Genomic DNA, 15,580 nt, shown 5'->3' with positions numbered 1-15,580 from the left:
CTGCCTCACGTAGTCTACCTAACCCCCCCACCCCCCCCACCCCACACACACACACACACACACATCTTCAAGTCTGCAATTCTCATTGACTATTTAATAAGGAAATTCTCTATTCCTTTGCATATTTATATCTATGTGATTGTGCATTAATCTTTGAACTGTATGTAATAAATGAGGACATATCAAATGTTTGGTGTATTGCTTTCTTAGTGTTGTGGTAATGAAGACAATGTTTGTTTCTCTCCAAATAATTTGTCCTAATTAGGTTTATTTTTTACTGAGAAACTTTTATCAAATTTTTTCTTTTTGATGAAAAAACTTTTATCAATTTATTAATTATTATAACTTATGATTATATGCTTATCATAAAATAAATTATATTTATCATAAAAATTATCTTATCTAAGCACAGTGGTATTTAAATAAAATGACAAATAGAATATTTTGTATTTGAATCAATCTGGAATCAAAAATTTTGAAGAAATTATGCCCTTATAAGTGTAAAACGTTCTAAGGTTATTTAAGTCATTTTAACTGAAAAAGAGCTTATCAGCACTTTTTTATCAAATACTGCAGCAACTTATTATCAATTTCAGCACTTGTACCCAAACACGTAACTGCTTATTTATTAAATCAGTTTCAGCACTTAAAAGTGCTTTTCAGCACCTAATGCTTATCAGCTACTTCAAATCAGCTAATCCAAACGAGCTCAAAACCATGAAACTTAAAGCTGCTAAACCATATGAGAAAATCACTTTTATCTTCTTAGCTTCAATTGGACCAATTCAGAACCACATTAAACACTGATAACAAAGCCACATAAAATATCAAGGTTTGAGAAGACCTGTATGTCCTTCACTCTTTTCGGTTCCAGCCTTCCAAATTTATTTATTTTCGTATTTGATAGAACTTTTAATTACACAAGATGGAGAGGAAAAAACCAATAAAGCTATTGGCTTGATTGGTCACCCCTTGGATAATGGTATGAAAAAAAAAATAATAATCACCACGTATGAGGTAGTCATTATTAGAGCAGCACTTTAGTAAATATTTGAAGGAATGTCAAAGTGGAAGCAAAGGCAGACATTCACAATTTTCGACGATCAAGAGAGTGCAGTACGAAGGTAAACTATTATGACTTTGAGGAGATAAATACGTCAATACATAGCAAACAACTGAACAAGTGAGTTGCATCACTACTTACCTTTCTACCTTACTATCAAGTAAGGTTAGTAGTACAGGCAGCAAGCAGGAAAACAAATCCAATGTGATAATCTCCATTTTATCTACGAGGACACTAACAACATCAGCTTGTACCTGCAACAGGACATAAATTTAAGAAACATGTTAAACTATTTGTCAAATATAATATTTGGGAAGAGGCCATGACAGAGAAGTTTCAATGAATGCTCACGGAATGGTCTGGCAACTTCCTCAAGGCATTTATAGCACCCCTAATGTCATTCCGTTCCCAAAAGTGACGAACTACCTGAGAGGTTAAAAGACTATACTTGTCACAGGCTTCAAGCATTACAAAATGACAAACAGATTTTCTATATCATAAGTATCAAACAGAAAGATCTCCAAATTTCCTACGTAGTCTGCATGCCACACAGTTTTGAAACGCGTAACCAGAAGCTTCAATTACAAACGATCATCAGCTAAACGTTACCTGCAACTTTGTCAGGCGAGATCTAAACGAACTTAGTAGCACATCATGGCCCTGCATAAGATCTTCAATAACAACATTATTATTCTGAGCTGACTCATGCCGTGCAATAGTCTGCTGATCTGTATTCTGCATGTATGCAAAAAACAAAGAGTTGGGCCGATGTTGTAATTACTGCACAAGCCAACCATCATCTAGTTTACCAAATATAGATTGAAATATTGAAAGAGAAAGCTGCAATAGAGTCAGTGTTACAAGTAAAATCAGTTACCCTAACTCCACCTCCATTTCCATGTCTCAACTTCCGAGATGGAAGGGGAAAACAAAGCTGAGGCAGAGAAAAAAAAATATCTTCTCTTTTTATTTTTTATTATTTATTAATGTGGTTATTTTTGTGAAAATTCTTCAAATCACAAAGAGGAGAGGGTGAGAGACTGAGACCAAAGGAGCTAAAGGTTCTCAACTTCCCACAAGTACATGGAGAAAACGAGAAAAAGAGCTTCAATTAAAACACCAGTCGTGCTTCAAAATAATCCAATTCAAAGCTTAATCAAATAATTGTTTTGTGGAGTTCTACCATGAAGAAAAAGTTCAAAAATGATAATATACTAACTCCTTGTAATGGTAACTCTTTAAGACACACTACAAGTATATTATCTGTTAAGTTCTCTACTTGCACTAACTAGAATTTCTTATGTTCACAAAATCAACAAGCACTTTTAGCTATTAAAGATTTTTTTTTGGGCTTGCATAATTTACTTAGCAGTTAGCACAGTGCAGGACGTGTATATCAGCATTTGCACCATTAGTTAGCACATAAAGGTATGTCTGATACACATAGACCAAGCAATATCAACATATCAACAAAACAGAACCATGTAAGAAACAATCAAGTATAGGTGGAACAAGCTCAATACCAGCAAAGGGGCTGTTACTGGTTCCTCAGCATTAGAACCAGAAGACAACAAGCGGAATGTTTGTGCTTCCTCAGCTTTAGAACGAGAAGCTAATAAACGTGATGTTTTAGCTTCCTCAGTTTTTGGACGAAAAGCTGACAAACGGGATGTTCTTGCTCCGGTCCTAAACTTAGAAACAGGCATTGGGGATGCTTCCAGTTCCTCAGCTTTAGGACGAGAAGCTGGCAAACGGGATCTTCTTACATTCTCAGGTTTAATCTGTGAAGACGGCACAGGGGATGCTTCTAATTCCTCAGCTTTTGAACGAGAAGCTGGTAAACGGGATTTTCTTACATCCTCGGATTTAACCTGTGAAGCTGGTTTAGGGGATGCTTCAAATTGCTCAGCTTTGGAACAAGAAACTGGTAAATGAGATGCTCTTACTTCCTCAGATTCAAACTGAGAAGCTGGCATAAGAGATGCTTCTAACTTATCAACATGAGAAGCTGGTAAATGGGTTGTTTTTACTTCCTCAGATTTAAACTTAGAATCAGGCTTATTGGATGCTTCTAATTCCTCAACTTCATGTTGAGAAGCTGGCAAAGTACATGCATTTGCTTCCTCGATTCCAGAATGAGATGGAGGCAAAGGGCGTGTTGCTTCCTCTGCTTTAAAACGAGAAGCTGTCGAAGGGGTTGTTTCTGGTTCCTCATCTCTTTTTTTAATGAAGGTTTCTGGTTCCTCATCTTTACAACAGGAAGGTGCCAAAGGGGATATTTCTACTTCCTCAGTTTTAGAATGAGACACCGCATCTAGCTTAAGGATATCATCCATGTTCAACCCTTCTCTTTTCTCAAACCTCTCAACCAAACTGCGTGTCCTTCCTCGCACTACTGCCACTGCCATTTTAAACAAAGGATTGATTAGAATTCTTTTGAAGTTTTACTTCAAAAAAAAAAAAAAAACGTTTTAAAAATTCCTTTTGTTATAACAAAATTTTATCAGATACCAACCTCCATTCACAAATTTAACCGGATTTAACTCTTTCCTGCCTTCCAAGCCCACATTACCTGAAACATAATGGAAATAAAGTCAATATTTGGTGCCATGCTTGTAACTTATGCATGTGCACGGGAAAGACCAAATACAAAACTGTAAAGCATTACTTTTGAGTTACAACTTTAAACCATTGCTAGAGAACTAAAATGTCGCCAAACCAGGAAGTGGACACAGCGGCTTACGAAGTATCAGGCAAAAGCAAACGATGATCATTCAGACTGCAGGATTTGCAAGCTAATTATGATTTTTCAAAAAACATCATACATCAAACCACTACTCAAGTATAAAATAATTAAATTAAGACAATCTTATCTCTGAACACTACTGAAAGACCAGACTGGAATTATGCATAGTTTAAATTTTGTTATTTCCTTCAAGATGAAGAAACCTACAAGTAGAGTAAATATCAACGGTCCAAATTAGCAGAAAACCTAGAAAAGAATAATAGAGGAAGAATGCAGAAGCAGAACAGCGTGCAACATGGAAACAAACAATAGAGCTTAAAAGCCGATTCAAATAAAGAGCATTTTAGAACTAACGGTTCTCCTGATTATTTAGCGGTGGTAGCAATGATACTTTCTCAGGCTGTTCTCCACCATGCTTGACAGCTGAATCTTTTGCCTCAGAACACTCCCTGGAACTATTATCTGTCATACGCCTGCTATCAATATCTGATTCGTTCTTACAATCTACTGTACAAGGCAACTTGTCAGCAGATTCAGACTCGAGAGTCACAGAAATCTTCTCCATATCGAATTTGTTGTTGGACAGGCGCTTTATGTGAGACGGCTTTTGTGATATACCACCACTTGCCCTGTTTGCAGTAATAGATTCCCTTCTACAAGTATCCAAGTTCTTTGCCTCTGGAATATCACGAGGCACAACACTGGGGACGATAAATGATTTACTTACTGCTGATCCATTAGTTTTTGCAGGTAAATCAATGGCAGAACTAAGCTTCTGGCTCGACTGTTTCTTGTTTTCCTTATAATCTGAAGGGGGAACCACTTTTGGAGAATGAGGAGTAACTTTCTTTATGGTTACAGGATTTTCACCTGCAAAATGGATTTTTAAATGCATAGAAATTAGAACTGCAATAAATGTGGACATGTAAATTGATAATTGTGATACTAGATGAAGTAGAAGAGTTATCCAATAAAAAGTTGCATTTTAATAACTAATGAAGAACTATGACGATATTCATCAAATCCTTCTATATAAGAGTACATCAGTGGCAAGGTCAGATCTTCTAATTACCCAACATTGCATGTAAAGCTACTAAACCTAAAAAGACAGAACAAGTTGGTTCAACCTAATGACCAAGTTTATTCAAGCTAACCATCAGTACACAGACATCAAGTTGGATTTGATATCAGGTCTTAATAAATTACCCAAGACCATTCTATTTCACCCTATGTGTATGGCTATACTTGAACAAGATGACAATATTAGAGTTCCTTAATGCCAGGTTGTTAATTTTCTTTTTAGTTTTCATGGTCTGTTTTCGCTTTTGAGAGGAGGATGTAAAAACAACTTACTATCCACATATATATTCTTTATTTCTTTGGAATCAATGTCAGGTGATGTGCAGCGCAGACTTGAATTAGAACTCCTGTTGCTTCCTACTCTTTCTAGACGACACTCCACATGTTCCTGTTTCTGCTCCAAGTTACTTTGTCTCTCTGGAGTTAAACCAGCTCCATAGGGCTCAATAAGCTGACAGGTAAGAGCACAAAAGTAAAACAAAGAGTAAAACCAATGGGGAAAACTGATCTTGAAACATAAGGGTCAAGTGTAAGCCTAAATTGAAACCATGTACAAGTTTGACTTAAGCTTCAGTGATCAAGGTAATTACCGAAATATCTGCAACCCAAACACCAACATAGTTTTGGTAATAGGCACCACCTACAAGCTTCCCATCATGTATGCAGAGATCGCTTAAAGTTGACCATCCCATTTCAACAGAGTCATGACAAATTACAGGCTCCCATGAATAAACCTTCAGATCAAAGGTGGTAAAAAATCATCAGAATTGCTTGTTTCAACAAAAATTAGAGCAATGCAGAATGCCAGGAGATTAACCTTCAAGCTATCATCCAGTCCACAGAACAGAGTCCTTCCATCAGGGTGAAAGGTCATTGATCGTACTCCTGCAGCCTAGAAGAGCACGTCAAAACTTTCCACAAACATAGCGTATCTGAGTAGATTAAATTTTAATATAATAAAAACAAATATATCGGGAAGCAACATAATGTCCTGTCTCATAAGAAAGAATAATATGTACCAGTATCAATAATGCCCAGAAAAGAAATTATATAAGCAAGAGAATTTTTTTCAGATAGCCAGTTATTCTTGGTTCTACACCTGAGAAGAACGCCACATTCAATTGAAAAGTAAATACTTTGGAGTGGGAATCAAGTCTAATGGCTTCAGCCCACCTATCCTTCTAATGCATCCAAGAGTAAAATGAAACATAAGGGGCACAAAGACAGCAGGAAATATTTCTAACAGGTAGATATCCCAAGACATTATGTACCCTACTGTCTCTTCCGATCATCCTCTGAGAGACATGGTAGAGAAACTCGCATGAGACAACCATTTAGATCTTATATTGCTTATCTAAGAAAGAACCTCATAATTATGCTCACTAAATAACTGCTTCAATCAATTCATGTAGTATAACCAAGTTACTGGTGCAACTTCTAAATCATGTTTGTAACAGCAAAATAAAAGAATATTTAATTTAGTTATATGAGCATTTTGATACAAGCTCATAACAGAAAATCTAACAAGAAGGCAAACATCAAGAGGAAAATAAGTTTTTGGGGTAAGTAGCCAGAGTTACTTCATAGCATGAAATGTAGACAAATATCTTGATATGATCTAACAACCAACAAGCACACAACTAAGAATACCTTCCAAGATCTTGCTTTCACAAGGTGTAAATTTTTCTTTTTTAAAGAATAAAAAGTTGAAAGAAAATGGCATAGATACCTCACGTCTGGTAGATCCAATCAATTCAAATGTTTCCAAATCCCAAAAGTTTACAGTACGGTCCGCAGAACCTGAGAACAACTCAAGTGTTGAAACAAAGTCACATGGTAAGAGCTGGAAAAAAAAAGTATCTTTATTTGGAGAGAGACTATGTACAAAGCTTTATTGAGATTTGAGAATAAAATATTTGATCCTGGTTGAACAATACAATCTTATGATGGATCTGGTTTTAAAAAACCATCATAAATGGACCATAACAAGATTTTCCTTATAATAGATGGAGAGCTAAAAAAAAGTTATAACCATTTTCAACTCTCAAGTACACCACCACTTTTGAAATTCTCATAATCTGACCAATAAACCAGTGAAACAAGCCCTATTGCTTCTTAAACACGCACCTTCTTCCTGTGATTCCTTTATTCATCTAAAATTGACCAGATTCTCATTTCTAATCGAAAGTTAAGCAAGTACAAGTATTTATGACAAAGGAAGGCAAGAACCCAGAGCCTTTTGGCAAGCCAATAAAACTAAGCGGTATGTTAACCACAAAAGTAATGATAATGGATCCTATTTTTAGAAGATGTAGAATCACAACTGGAATTTGAAATAAACCAAAAGAAAGGTTAAGGACAAAGGTAAGGAGAATCATTTACATCAAAAGAAAAAGGTAAGGAAAAAAAGAAAGTCAGACAAGAATTCGTTCAGAGAACCAATTCTATGATCGGGCACAGAATTTTAAAAAAGTACCTGTTGCCAGAAGAAACTCAAGTGGATGGAAATCTATAGATCGAACATGCCCTTCATGGGACTTGAAATCATGCAAGAGCTTTCCAGCTGTTAGGTCCCATACCTGACTAACAATAAAGGTTAATACTCTAGCAAAAAAAGAGTCTACTAATGTCACATCTTTTGCCAACTTAGGAATTACCTTCACAACATTGTCAAATCCACCAGAAACCACCCAGCGGCCATCAGGAGAGAATCTAATGGTACTTATTCCTCGAGTGTGACCTTTGTATGTATGGATGCACCCTTTCTTTCTTATATCCCATAACTTGAGATTAGTGTCCATAGATCCAGATGCAAAAAATTCACCAAAAGGATGGAATTCACAAGCCGTGCAATACGATCTGTGTCCATTAAGAGTGCGAACCACTACACTTCAAGAACATTTACCAGATTAGAAGTCAACCTAGACATACTTGCTCATCTAAGAAATAGGATCACATATTTTAGTTAATAGGCAGATAATTCAACGCTTGAATACGTTCAGTTAAGTATGACTAATATCAATCCTGAAATCATAAAGCAAGTTTCTTGTCTAAACTGCAGATCCACATAGATGCTCTTTCAGTTCCATATGAGTTGATTCATAAATACATGACCATGCCACTAAGTGTTAATCGCAATTAACTGTACAGCATAACATCGTGAAGCAGTTAGCTTTCTACTTGCATAAGCAAATCAAATCAACAAGCTGTTTTACGTAAAAAGCCCTTTACTACCGTCAAGATATACGCTTGGCTCATTTACACCAAAATCATTGGGCCAACTAGCCAAGGCAACTTTGGCTGATGCTTTCTAATAACTATAGGTCTAGCAGGTACTTAATATGTAGGCCAAATGCTTAGAGGATAACACATCAAAGTCATCAAATAAACATTTAGAACACATTCACTGCAACACTTTAAGAGTAAAGCTAGTACAAATTACAAAATATAGAGTTAAAAAGAAACATCAACTTACTTTTTGTTTCTTCCAGATCCCATAGCTTTATTACACCTGATGAAGATCCAGCAAGCACTAGAACCTCTGCTGAGTCAAACGCTACAGATTCTACTGGACTCGTGTGACCACTTAGGCTCTGCAAAATTGTACAAAGGCAGACCTATTCAATCTGAGATTTTTTTTTGATAAGGTAAATTATATTAATCAAAAGGGAGAGAACTCCCGTATACGAGAAGTATACCAAAAAGTAGAGAATTTACATCAGAGCATGATTCTCTACAAATGACGCCCAATCTTCTATACAAGTAGGGGCTATATGAGTGTACCAAAAAGCGATCAAAGATAAAAGACTATTCTTAAGATGTGAAAAAGGAGACTCAATACCGTCAAAAGCTCTCCTATTTCTCTCCCCCCAAACTATCCACATGAGAGCTAACGGGGCGAACTTCCACGCCTTTTGCTTTCTTCTCCTACGGAAACCGGCCCAGCTATATAACATTTCCTTTACTGTGCTTGGCATCACCCATTGAACACCAAAAAGATTCAGGATCGCCCTCCACAAACCCGAGGACACAGGGCAATGCAACAAAAGATGATCAACTTTTTTCCCTGAGCTTTTACACATGTAGCACCAACTAACAAGTATAATTCCTCTCTTTCGCAGATTTTCAGCAGTCAAGATCACTCCCTTCGCCGCTAGCCATGCAAAAAAGCACACCTTTGTGGGCGCCTTAGGAATCCAGATCGAGGAGTATGGAAAAGTGGCCTCCTCTCTCACTAACATACTCTGGTAAAAGGACTTTACGGTGAACAAACCATCGCCACGCAACCCCCATCTCCAAGAATCACAAGATGGGTGGGGCCAGTCTTCTGGTTTGAAAGTCTGAAGACGTGGGGGAAAGAGACCCTCAGAGTATTCTCTCCACACCACCTATGATTCCAAAAGTTGATTCTCCTTCCATCTCCCACCCTGTAAGTGATGTTGCCATTGAATCCTTCCCAATTCTTCATGATGTTCCTCCACATGCCACACCCGAAAGGTGTTGTGATCGCCTTGGTCCTCCAACCACCTCCCGTGGAATCGTACTTTTCTACTATGACCTCCCTCCATAGAGCATGCTCTTCTACCCTGAATCTCTACAGCCACTTCCCCAACAAAGCTCTGTTGAATACCCTAAGATCTTTTACTCCAAGTCCACCCCACTTCTTTGGGAAAGTGACAGTCTGCCAATTCACTAGATGAAGCTTTCTAGTTATATCCGCCACATCCCAAAGAAAACTCCTTTGAAGCCGCTCCAGTTTTACTGTGATGCTAACAGGAACTTGCAACAGGGACAAGTAATAGGTGGGCATACTCGATAAGGTGCTTTTAATAAGCACTTCCTTACCGCCTTTTGACAAGTACCGTTTCTGCCAACCTGCTAATCTTTTTTCGACCCTTTCGATCAGTGGATTCCAAACCGTAGTATCCTTATGTGAAGCGCCCAATGAGAGACTCAGGTAATTAGTGGGAAGAGAGCCCACCTTACATCTGAGAACATAAGACAAACTATCGATGTTAGCAACCTCACCCACCGGGAAAATCTCACACTTGCCGAGGTTGATTTTGAGTCCTGATACTATCTGAAACCACTGTAGGACCTGCTTCAGGTAGGTCAACTGATCCATATCGGCATCATAGAAAACCAGGGTGTCATCTGCAAAAAAGCAAATGAGAGACTCTTCGGGCACTGGGCGCCCCGATCGAAGGTGAAAATCCTCGCAAGAAGCCTCTGCCCGCCGCACAATCCAACATTTTATTCAGAGCATCCATCACTAGAATGAATAGCATGGGGGATAGGGGGTCACCTTGCCTAAGACCCCCGGAGCTGCCAAAGAAACCACACGGGCTACCGTTAGCCAGGACAGAGAATCTGACTGAGGAAATGCAGAACTTGATCCATCCCTTCCATCTTACCCCAAACCCCATCCACATCATAATGAAATCCAGGAACTCCCAGTTGACATGGTCGAAAGCCTTCTCAAGGTCCAACTTGCATAGTAAGCCGGTTTCTCTATTTTTCCTTCTGGAGTCTACAAGTTCATTTGCCACCAAACCAGCGTCCAGGATCTGTCTACCTTCCACAAACGCATTATGAGAGGACGAAACAGACACGTCAAGAACCTTTTTGAGTCTAATGGATAGCACTTTAGAAATAGTCTTGTAAATGCTCCCCACGAGACTGATAGGCCTGTAGTCTCTGTTACAAGATGCACCTTCTTTCTTAGGCACAATGGTAATAAAAGAAGCATTGATACTTCTCTCGAAAACACCATTCACGTGGAAGTATTCAATGGCTTCCATCAACTCCCCCTTAATGGTGTCCCAACACAACAGAGTTGGAAGAAGGCCAAGGAGAAACCATCAGGCTCGGGGGCCTTATCACCAGCACAACTCGACACAGCCTCGTGCACCTCCTCCTCCTTGAAATCCCTTTCTAGCCACTCACTGTCTCCCTCCCCTATGTGTTTGAACTCTATTCCCCCCAACGTAGGCCTCCAAGTAACACCTCTTTGTATAAGTTCTCATAAAACCCCACTATCGCCCCTTCACCTCCTCCTCTCCCTCAATCCTCACCCCATCCACAACTAAGGACTCTATGAAGTTTCTCCTTCGATTTGCAACCGCAGCTCTGTGAAAAAACTTGGTATTCGAATCCCCCTCCTTTAACCAGAGCGCCCTTGATTTTCGCCGCCAACTAGTCTCCTGAGCTATTGCTAACTCGACTATTTCCCTCTTAACTTCCCCCAGTCTTGCTTTCTCAGATTCATCTAACTCCCTCGTCCCTTCCCCTCTCTCTAATTCCCCCAATTCATGCATAAGCTCCCTCATTTTAACCTCTACCCTCCCAAAAACCTCCTTATTCCACCTAATAATATCTCCCTTGAGCAGTTTAAGTTTCTTTGAAAGATGAATGAAGGTGTCCCTGATACCCCATAGCTTGTCCACCATTTTTTCACTTTGTCACCAAATCCTAGCACTTTCAACCACATGTTCTCGAATCGGAAAGGAGCACGCACCCCCCTCCAATAACTAAATGAATTAAGATAAATAAAAATAAGATCATGTAGCAGTCACCTCTTAACATCACAGTCAGTCAACAAATAATTCCATGCATTGATAGTTAGATGAATTACCAAATCACCAGACACTCGAAAGGTTTACAGTTCCATATATTTTTGTTCTTTTTTTTCAATGAGGGATGTGTCCGGCTTGCGCCCACCTCAACTATTCCACCAGGTACCTTCTCCTTCCCACAAGCAAAGGTACCGGGTAACAACTGACCACCTCGGCGTAGGCAAATGGGAAGAAATCGCCTACTCCCTCTGTTTCAATTTATGTGCAAAGTCTAGATAAACACGGAGTTTAAGAAAGAAATGACGACTTGAATGGTCATAAGCATACCATAACATTTGTGCAGCTACAAGACATTTGAAACTTGCGGTCATAAACATTACATAACATTAGTGTGGTTATAAAAGCTTCTCATTAAGGCTAATATGGGAAGTGAAGTTAATTTGTTGTCAAATTTAGAAAGTTGTCATTCCTTTTTAACAGACAAAATAAGAAATGTTGCCACATAAACTGAAAGGAGGGAGAAGTATTTTTTGCCTCTGCTGGGATATGCTATATAGTTGCATTCTTTGTTATAGCACAGGTTGTAACCAACACATTAGTAAGATGAATGAAAAAATTCGGAAACATGTGATCCACATGTTTCATGTTTCGGATCATTCAAAAGAAACCGCGGGACTCTGGCATTTTCAAGCGGCAACTCAAAACTCAACTGGTAAAGACTTTTATAAGGCACCAATAAAGGAACAATGTAATGTCACCTCACTTGGAACTAAATGGCAGCACTAACAATTTCGAAAGTTCCCTTCCCTGTCCAAATTGCACACGTTATGCTTGGTTCCTCAATCATCACTCATTCTAATTATCTAGACTAGGATTCAACAACAAAAGCAGCAGTAGCTCTTCCAGCATAGAAGGCATAATCACAATAGATCACCCATTTACTGCATTTTGCATTTGAATTAAAAATTCATAGAAAAAGAAAGACCTCATTGTTAAAGTAAACTCAAATATCCCAATTAAGCAAAACAACATTTCTCAGGCAAGTGAACTAGAAAAGATGGAATTTTTGAACTCACGGCGGTGGATGTTGGTTTGACAATGGACCAAAGATTCACATTTTGATCATCTCCACCTGTGAGAAACTGCCTACGTGTCTTCTTCCCAAATCTTAAACAGTTTACATTCCCAGAATGCGCCACAAATTCCTCTATATTCCATATTAGTCAAGAATCACAAACAACATACTACGAAAAATTAATACTTCTCCACATACTTGAAACTAAGAAAAAATGAAAAAAAATTACACATTGAAGTTCAAGATATGCACCTACAACACTAAACTATTAGCTCAATCAAAAAGCGTAGGGGAAAAATCAGAATTTATTAATCCCAAACAAATTCAAAATTTTGAAGAAAAAAAAAGTTACTAAAGTCCTCCTTCAATTTTCAGCTACTTACTACTATATAGCTTTGTATAATATTCTCAGATCAAATAAAAATAATAACATCACAATAAGATTCAAATTTGAACCGCATTTAAGTAAGGAAGAAAAACCGAGGAGAAAAATTCAAAAAGGATACGCAATTTGTAGCCACGTTTTGCCATTTCCGTACAGCAAATCGGAAAACTCGGTACGAGATTGGAGCACCGACAAATGGCGACGTAGCGGTGGACGGCGAAGAGAAGAGTTCTGTTGTGGATGACAGAGAGGAAGGAAGAGTGAGTGGAAAATCCACAGAGAAAGTTAGGAATCAATTTGTCTGAGGGAAAAGGAAAAAGCAGCTAAAAAGGGAAAGGGAAAATTCACACAAGGATTTGAAGAAAGAAGAGGACCTGAAAAAAGAAATTGCCAAAAAATATAAAGGTAAGATTCAAACAACAGTGAGTCCAGATTTACTAATTTACTCCCCTAGTTCTTTACTGTTCTCTGTAATTATAAATTTATACTAGTAAAATTCTCCCTGGGATTTTAGGGAAGAGAGGGATTTTTGCTGATATAGAATAAAGTCGCAATCATTACAATTTATATAAAATAATTACTCTTATTATAAATGCAGAAATATTTAAAAATATTGTAAAATCAGAGATCGGTAAATTCTGAATTTCAATTTGTGTTAGATCGTCAATATTATGTCGTTGTTGTGATACAACAAGTAAATTACTATACCATTTACCATCCCCTCTCATCCCAAAAAGAATTTAAGAAAAAGGAAGAGAAAAAAAAAATAAAAAAAAAAAAGACGAAACCCTGTTGTTAGATCTGTTTGGATAAATTTTTCAGACTAGGATTTGTTTATTCTTTTTTTTTAACCGGAAGACATGTGATTTAACATTATTTTCTGGTATACAATTATTGCAGAATCTTTGTTTTTCAATTTGAATTAAAAATTATTAGTTGTATTGACTTGTCCAAACATTCTAGCCACTAACAAAAACCAGCTCTGGTGGTCAAGGACCATTTGTCCCCTTTTTATCGTTTCTTTATCGTTTTTGGTCTTTAATATCGAAAATATTATTTTGAAAAATGTCGACACACGTAAATGGTAGGTGGAATTTCATTTTAGCGTAATAAAAAATTATATTTTATAATAAAAAGATAGAATGCATTAAATAAATAATTGAATCAGTGAACAGGTTACCCAATTGAAGAGCAGTTGCAGCTTATCCTGAAAAACTTTTGAAAAAAAAAAAGATAACGAATACAATAGTAATCTTTAAGAAGAATAAATATTTAAATTAGCAGACAAACTTCCAATATCATCCTTTACCTACCAGAAGAGAATAAATAAATTAGCAATATCTCAAATAGGAAATACATAATTTTCGCCTCTAAAGACAATGGAGGGAACAGAGATTTTCTTTGCATTTGAGAGTTTAAATAATGATGAAGAAGTACTTTAAGACCTAATTTTTGTTAAGAAAGCAACGTAATGTATATTAGATGTTCAGTTAAGTTTTGTCTTTATCAGAAAAATATCGTTTTTGAGCTTTCAAGTCAACTTTAATAATAAATTAAAAATTAATTAAAATACTCATAGTGTAATTTAGATAGAGGCAATTCAACAAACTCATAATCAATTACGTTGTTTTTCTTCTTTTTTATTTTTTTAAAATGAAATGAGGAAGTTCGAGGTAAGAGAAAGGGAAAAGAAAAAGATTAGGTGAAAATGAATAAGATGAGAGTATTCAAGAAATGTGACTAAAAGAAAAAATCATATGAGAATCGAAATTTATACTCAAAAAAATATAAGGTTACAATTCTTTCAATAAGCTACTAGCTGTAAACTTCTGACTTAGAGCATAATTCGAATCATTTATATTCCTAACAAGAGAAAATAATATTAAAAAAAGTTATCCGGCCTTTAATTATCAATTAAAAATAAAGTTAGTTATTGAGTTTGGTAATTGCACTACGTATTTTTTTCATGTCATCTTTACTGGAAGAGGATTAAGTGGTGAAGTGTCATTGTCAACCCCATTAAATTAATTACTAATACTCAAAATGATCCATTGATGCATTTGACTTCTTTTTGAATAATTGCCTCGAGATTAATGCTTAATCGCTAAATAATCTGCAGATATCCCAAATTGTGATAGTCTACCAACTTTTTAAAAAATGTTGTTTTAATAGAATATGATCGTTATTTCTAGTAGTTAAATAAAATAAAATATAGGTTCACTAGTTCTATGGCTAAAGAAATAAACTTTTACCATCATTGTTGTTTTCATCATTAGGACAATAATTATGGGATTTTCCATGCATAATGTTATAGCCAATAAAGAGGGTGAACTATTCTTAGTGCAATTATTATAACTTCCTAAGAAGTAAGAATAGGTATGGGGCATTGAAACCTCTTAGACTTGAAGTAAAAGGAAGTAAGGAACAAAACTAACTTATGAATTATGACTACATTTCTAAAACACAATAATTCATTTAACTAGTTAATTCCAAAATTATGAATTCTTGATATTACCAACTGGTATAAAAGTTTGACACATATGAGTTATGATCATTTGGTAGGAGAGATTAGAGATGTAAGAACAATTCGTTCTGCTCTACGGAGGATCTGTTTCCTGTCTTCCAGGATGCTAATACGGTCCCGGATCCACCCATG

General features: G+C 36.8%; 1 protein-coding gene across 2 annotated transcripts in view; it reads right to left on the bottom strand.

The window, feature by feature from the left end:
- LOC109240532 (katanin p80 WD40 repeat-containing subunit B1 homolog) overlaps positions 1 to 13,656 on the bottom strand; it is a 15,541-nt gene extending 1,885 nt beyond the window's left edge. Inside the window, exons 1-15 of one of the 2 annotated variants that reach the window (XM_019407186.1) lie at positions 13,046 to 13,656; positions 12,541 to 12,671; positions 8,365 to 8,482; positions 7,547 to 7,773; positions 7,366 to 7,468; positions 6,619 to 6,689; positions 5,707 to 5,781; positions 5,480 to 5,623; positions 5,163 to 5,340; positions 4,164 to 4,679; positions 3,579 to 3,635; positions 2,587 to 3,464; positions 1,673 to 1,798; positions 1,415 to 1,489; positions 1,205 to 1,317 (exon numbers count right to left, since the gene is read on the bottom strand). In XM_019407186.1, coding sequence (XP_019262731.1) covers positions 1,205 to 1,317; positions 1,415 to 1,489; positions 1,673 to 1,798; positions 2,587 to 3,464; positions 3,579 to 3,635; positions 4,164 to 4,679; positions 5,163 to 5,340; positions 5,480 to 5,623; positions 5,707 to 5,781; positions 6,619 to 6,689; positions 7,366 to 7,468; positions 7,547 to 7,773; positions 8,365 to 8,482; positions 12,541 to 12,671; positions 13,046 to 13,070 — 2,837 coding nt within the window. In that variant the 5' untranslated portion in view covers positions 13,071 to 13,656. Of the gene's footprint in view, positions 1 to 1,204; positions 1,318 to 1,414; positions 1,490 to 1,672; positions 1,799 to 2,586; positions 3,465 to 3,578; positions 3,636 to 4,163; positions 4,680 to 5,162; positions 5,341 to 5,479; positions 5,624 to 5,706; positions 5,782 to 6,618; positions 6,690 to 7,365; positions 7,469 to 7,546; positions 7,779 to 8,364; positions 8,483 to 12,540; positions 12,672 to 13,045 lie in introns of both variants that reach the window. The other variant, XM_019407187.1, reaches the window with a different exon arrangement.
- Between the last annotated feature and the right edge of the window lie 1,924 nt (positions 13,657 to 15,580).

This window comes from Nicotiana attenuata, unplaced genomic scaffold, assembly GCF_001879085.1.
Source record: "Nicotiana attenuata strain UT unplaced genomic scaffold, NIATTr2, whole genome shotgun sequence".
In the NCBI taxonomy this organism is placed as follows: Eukaryota; Viridiplantae; Streptophyta; class Magnoliopsida; order Solanales; family Solanaceae; genus Nicotiana; species Nicotiana attenuata.
This window is presented reverse-complemented; position numbering and strand designations above follow the sequence as displayed.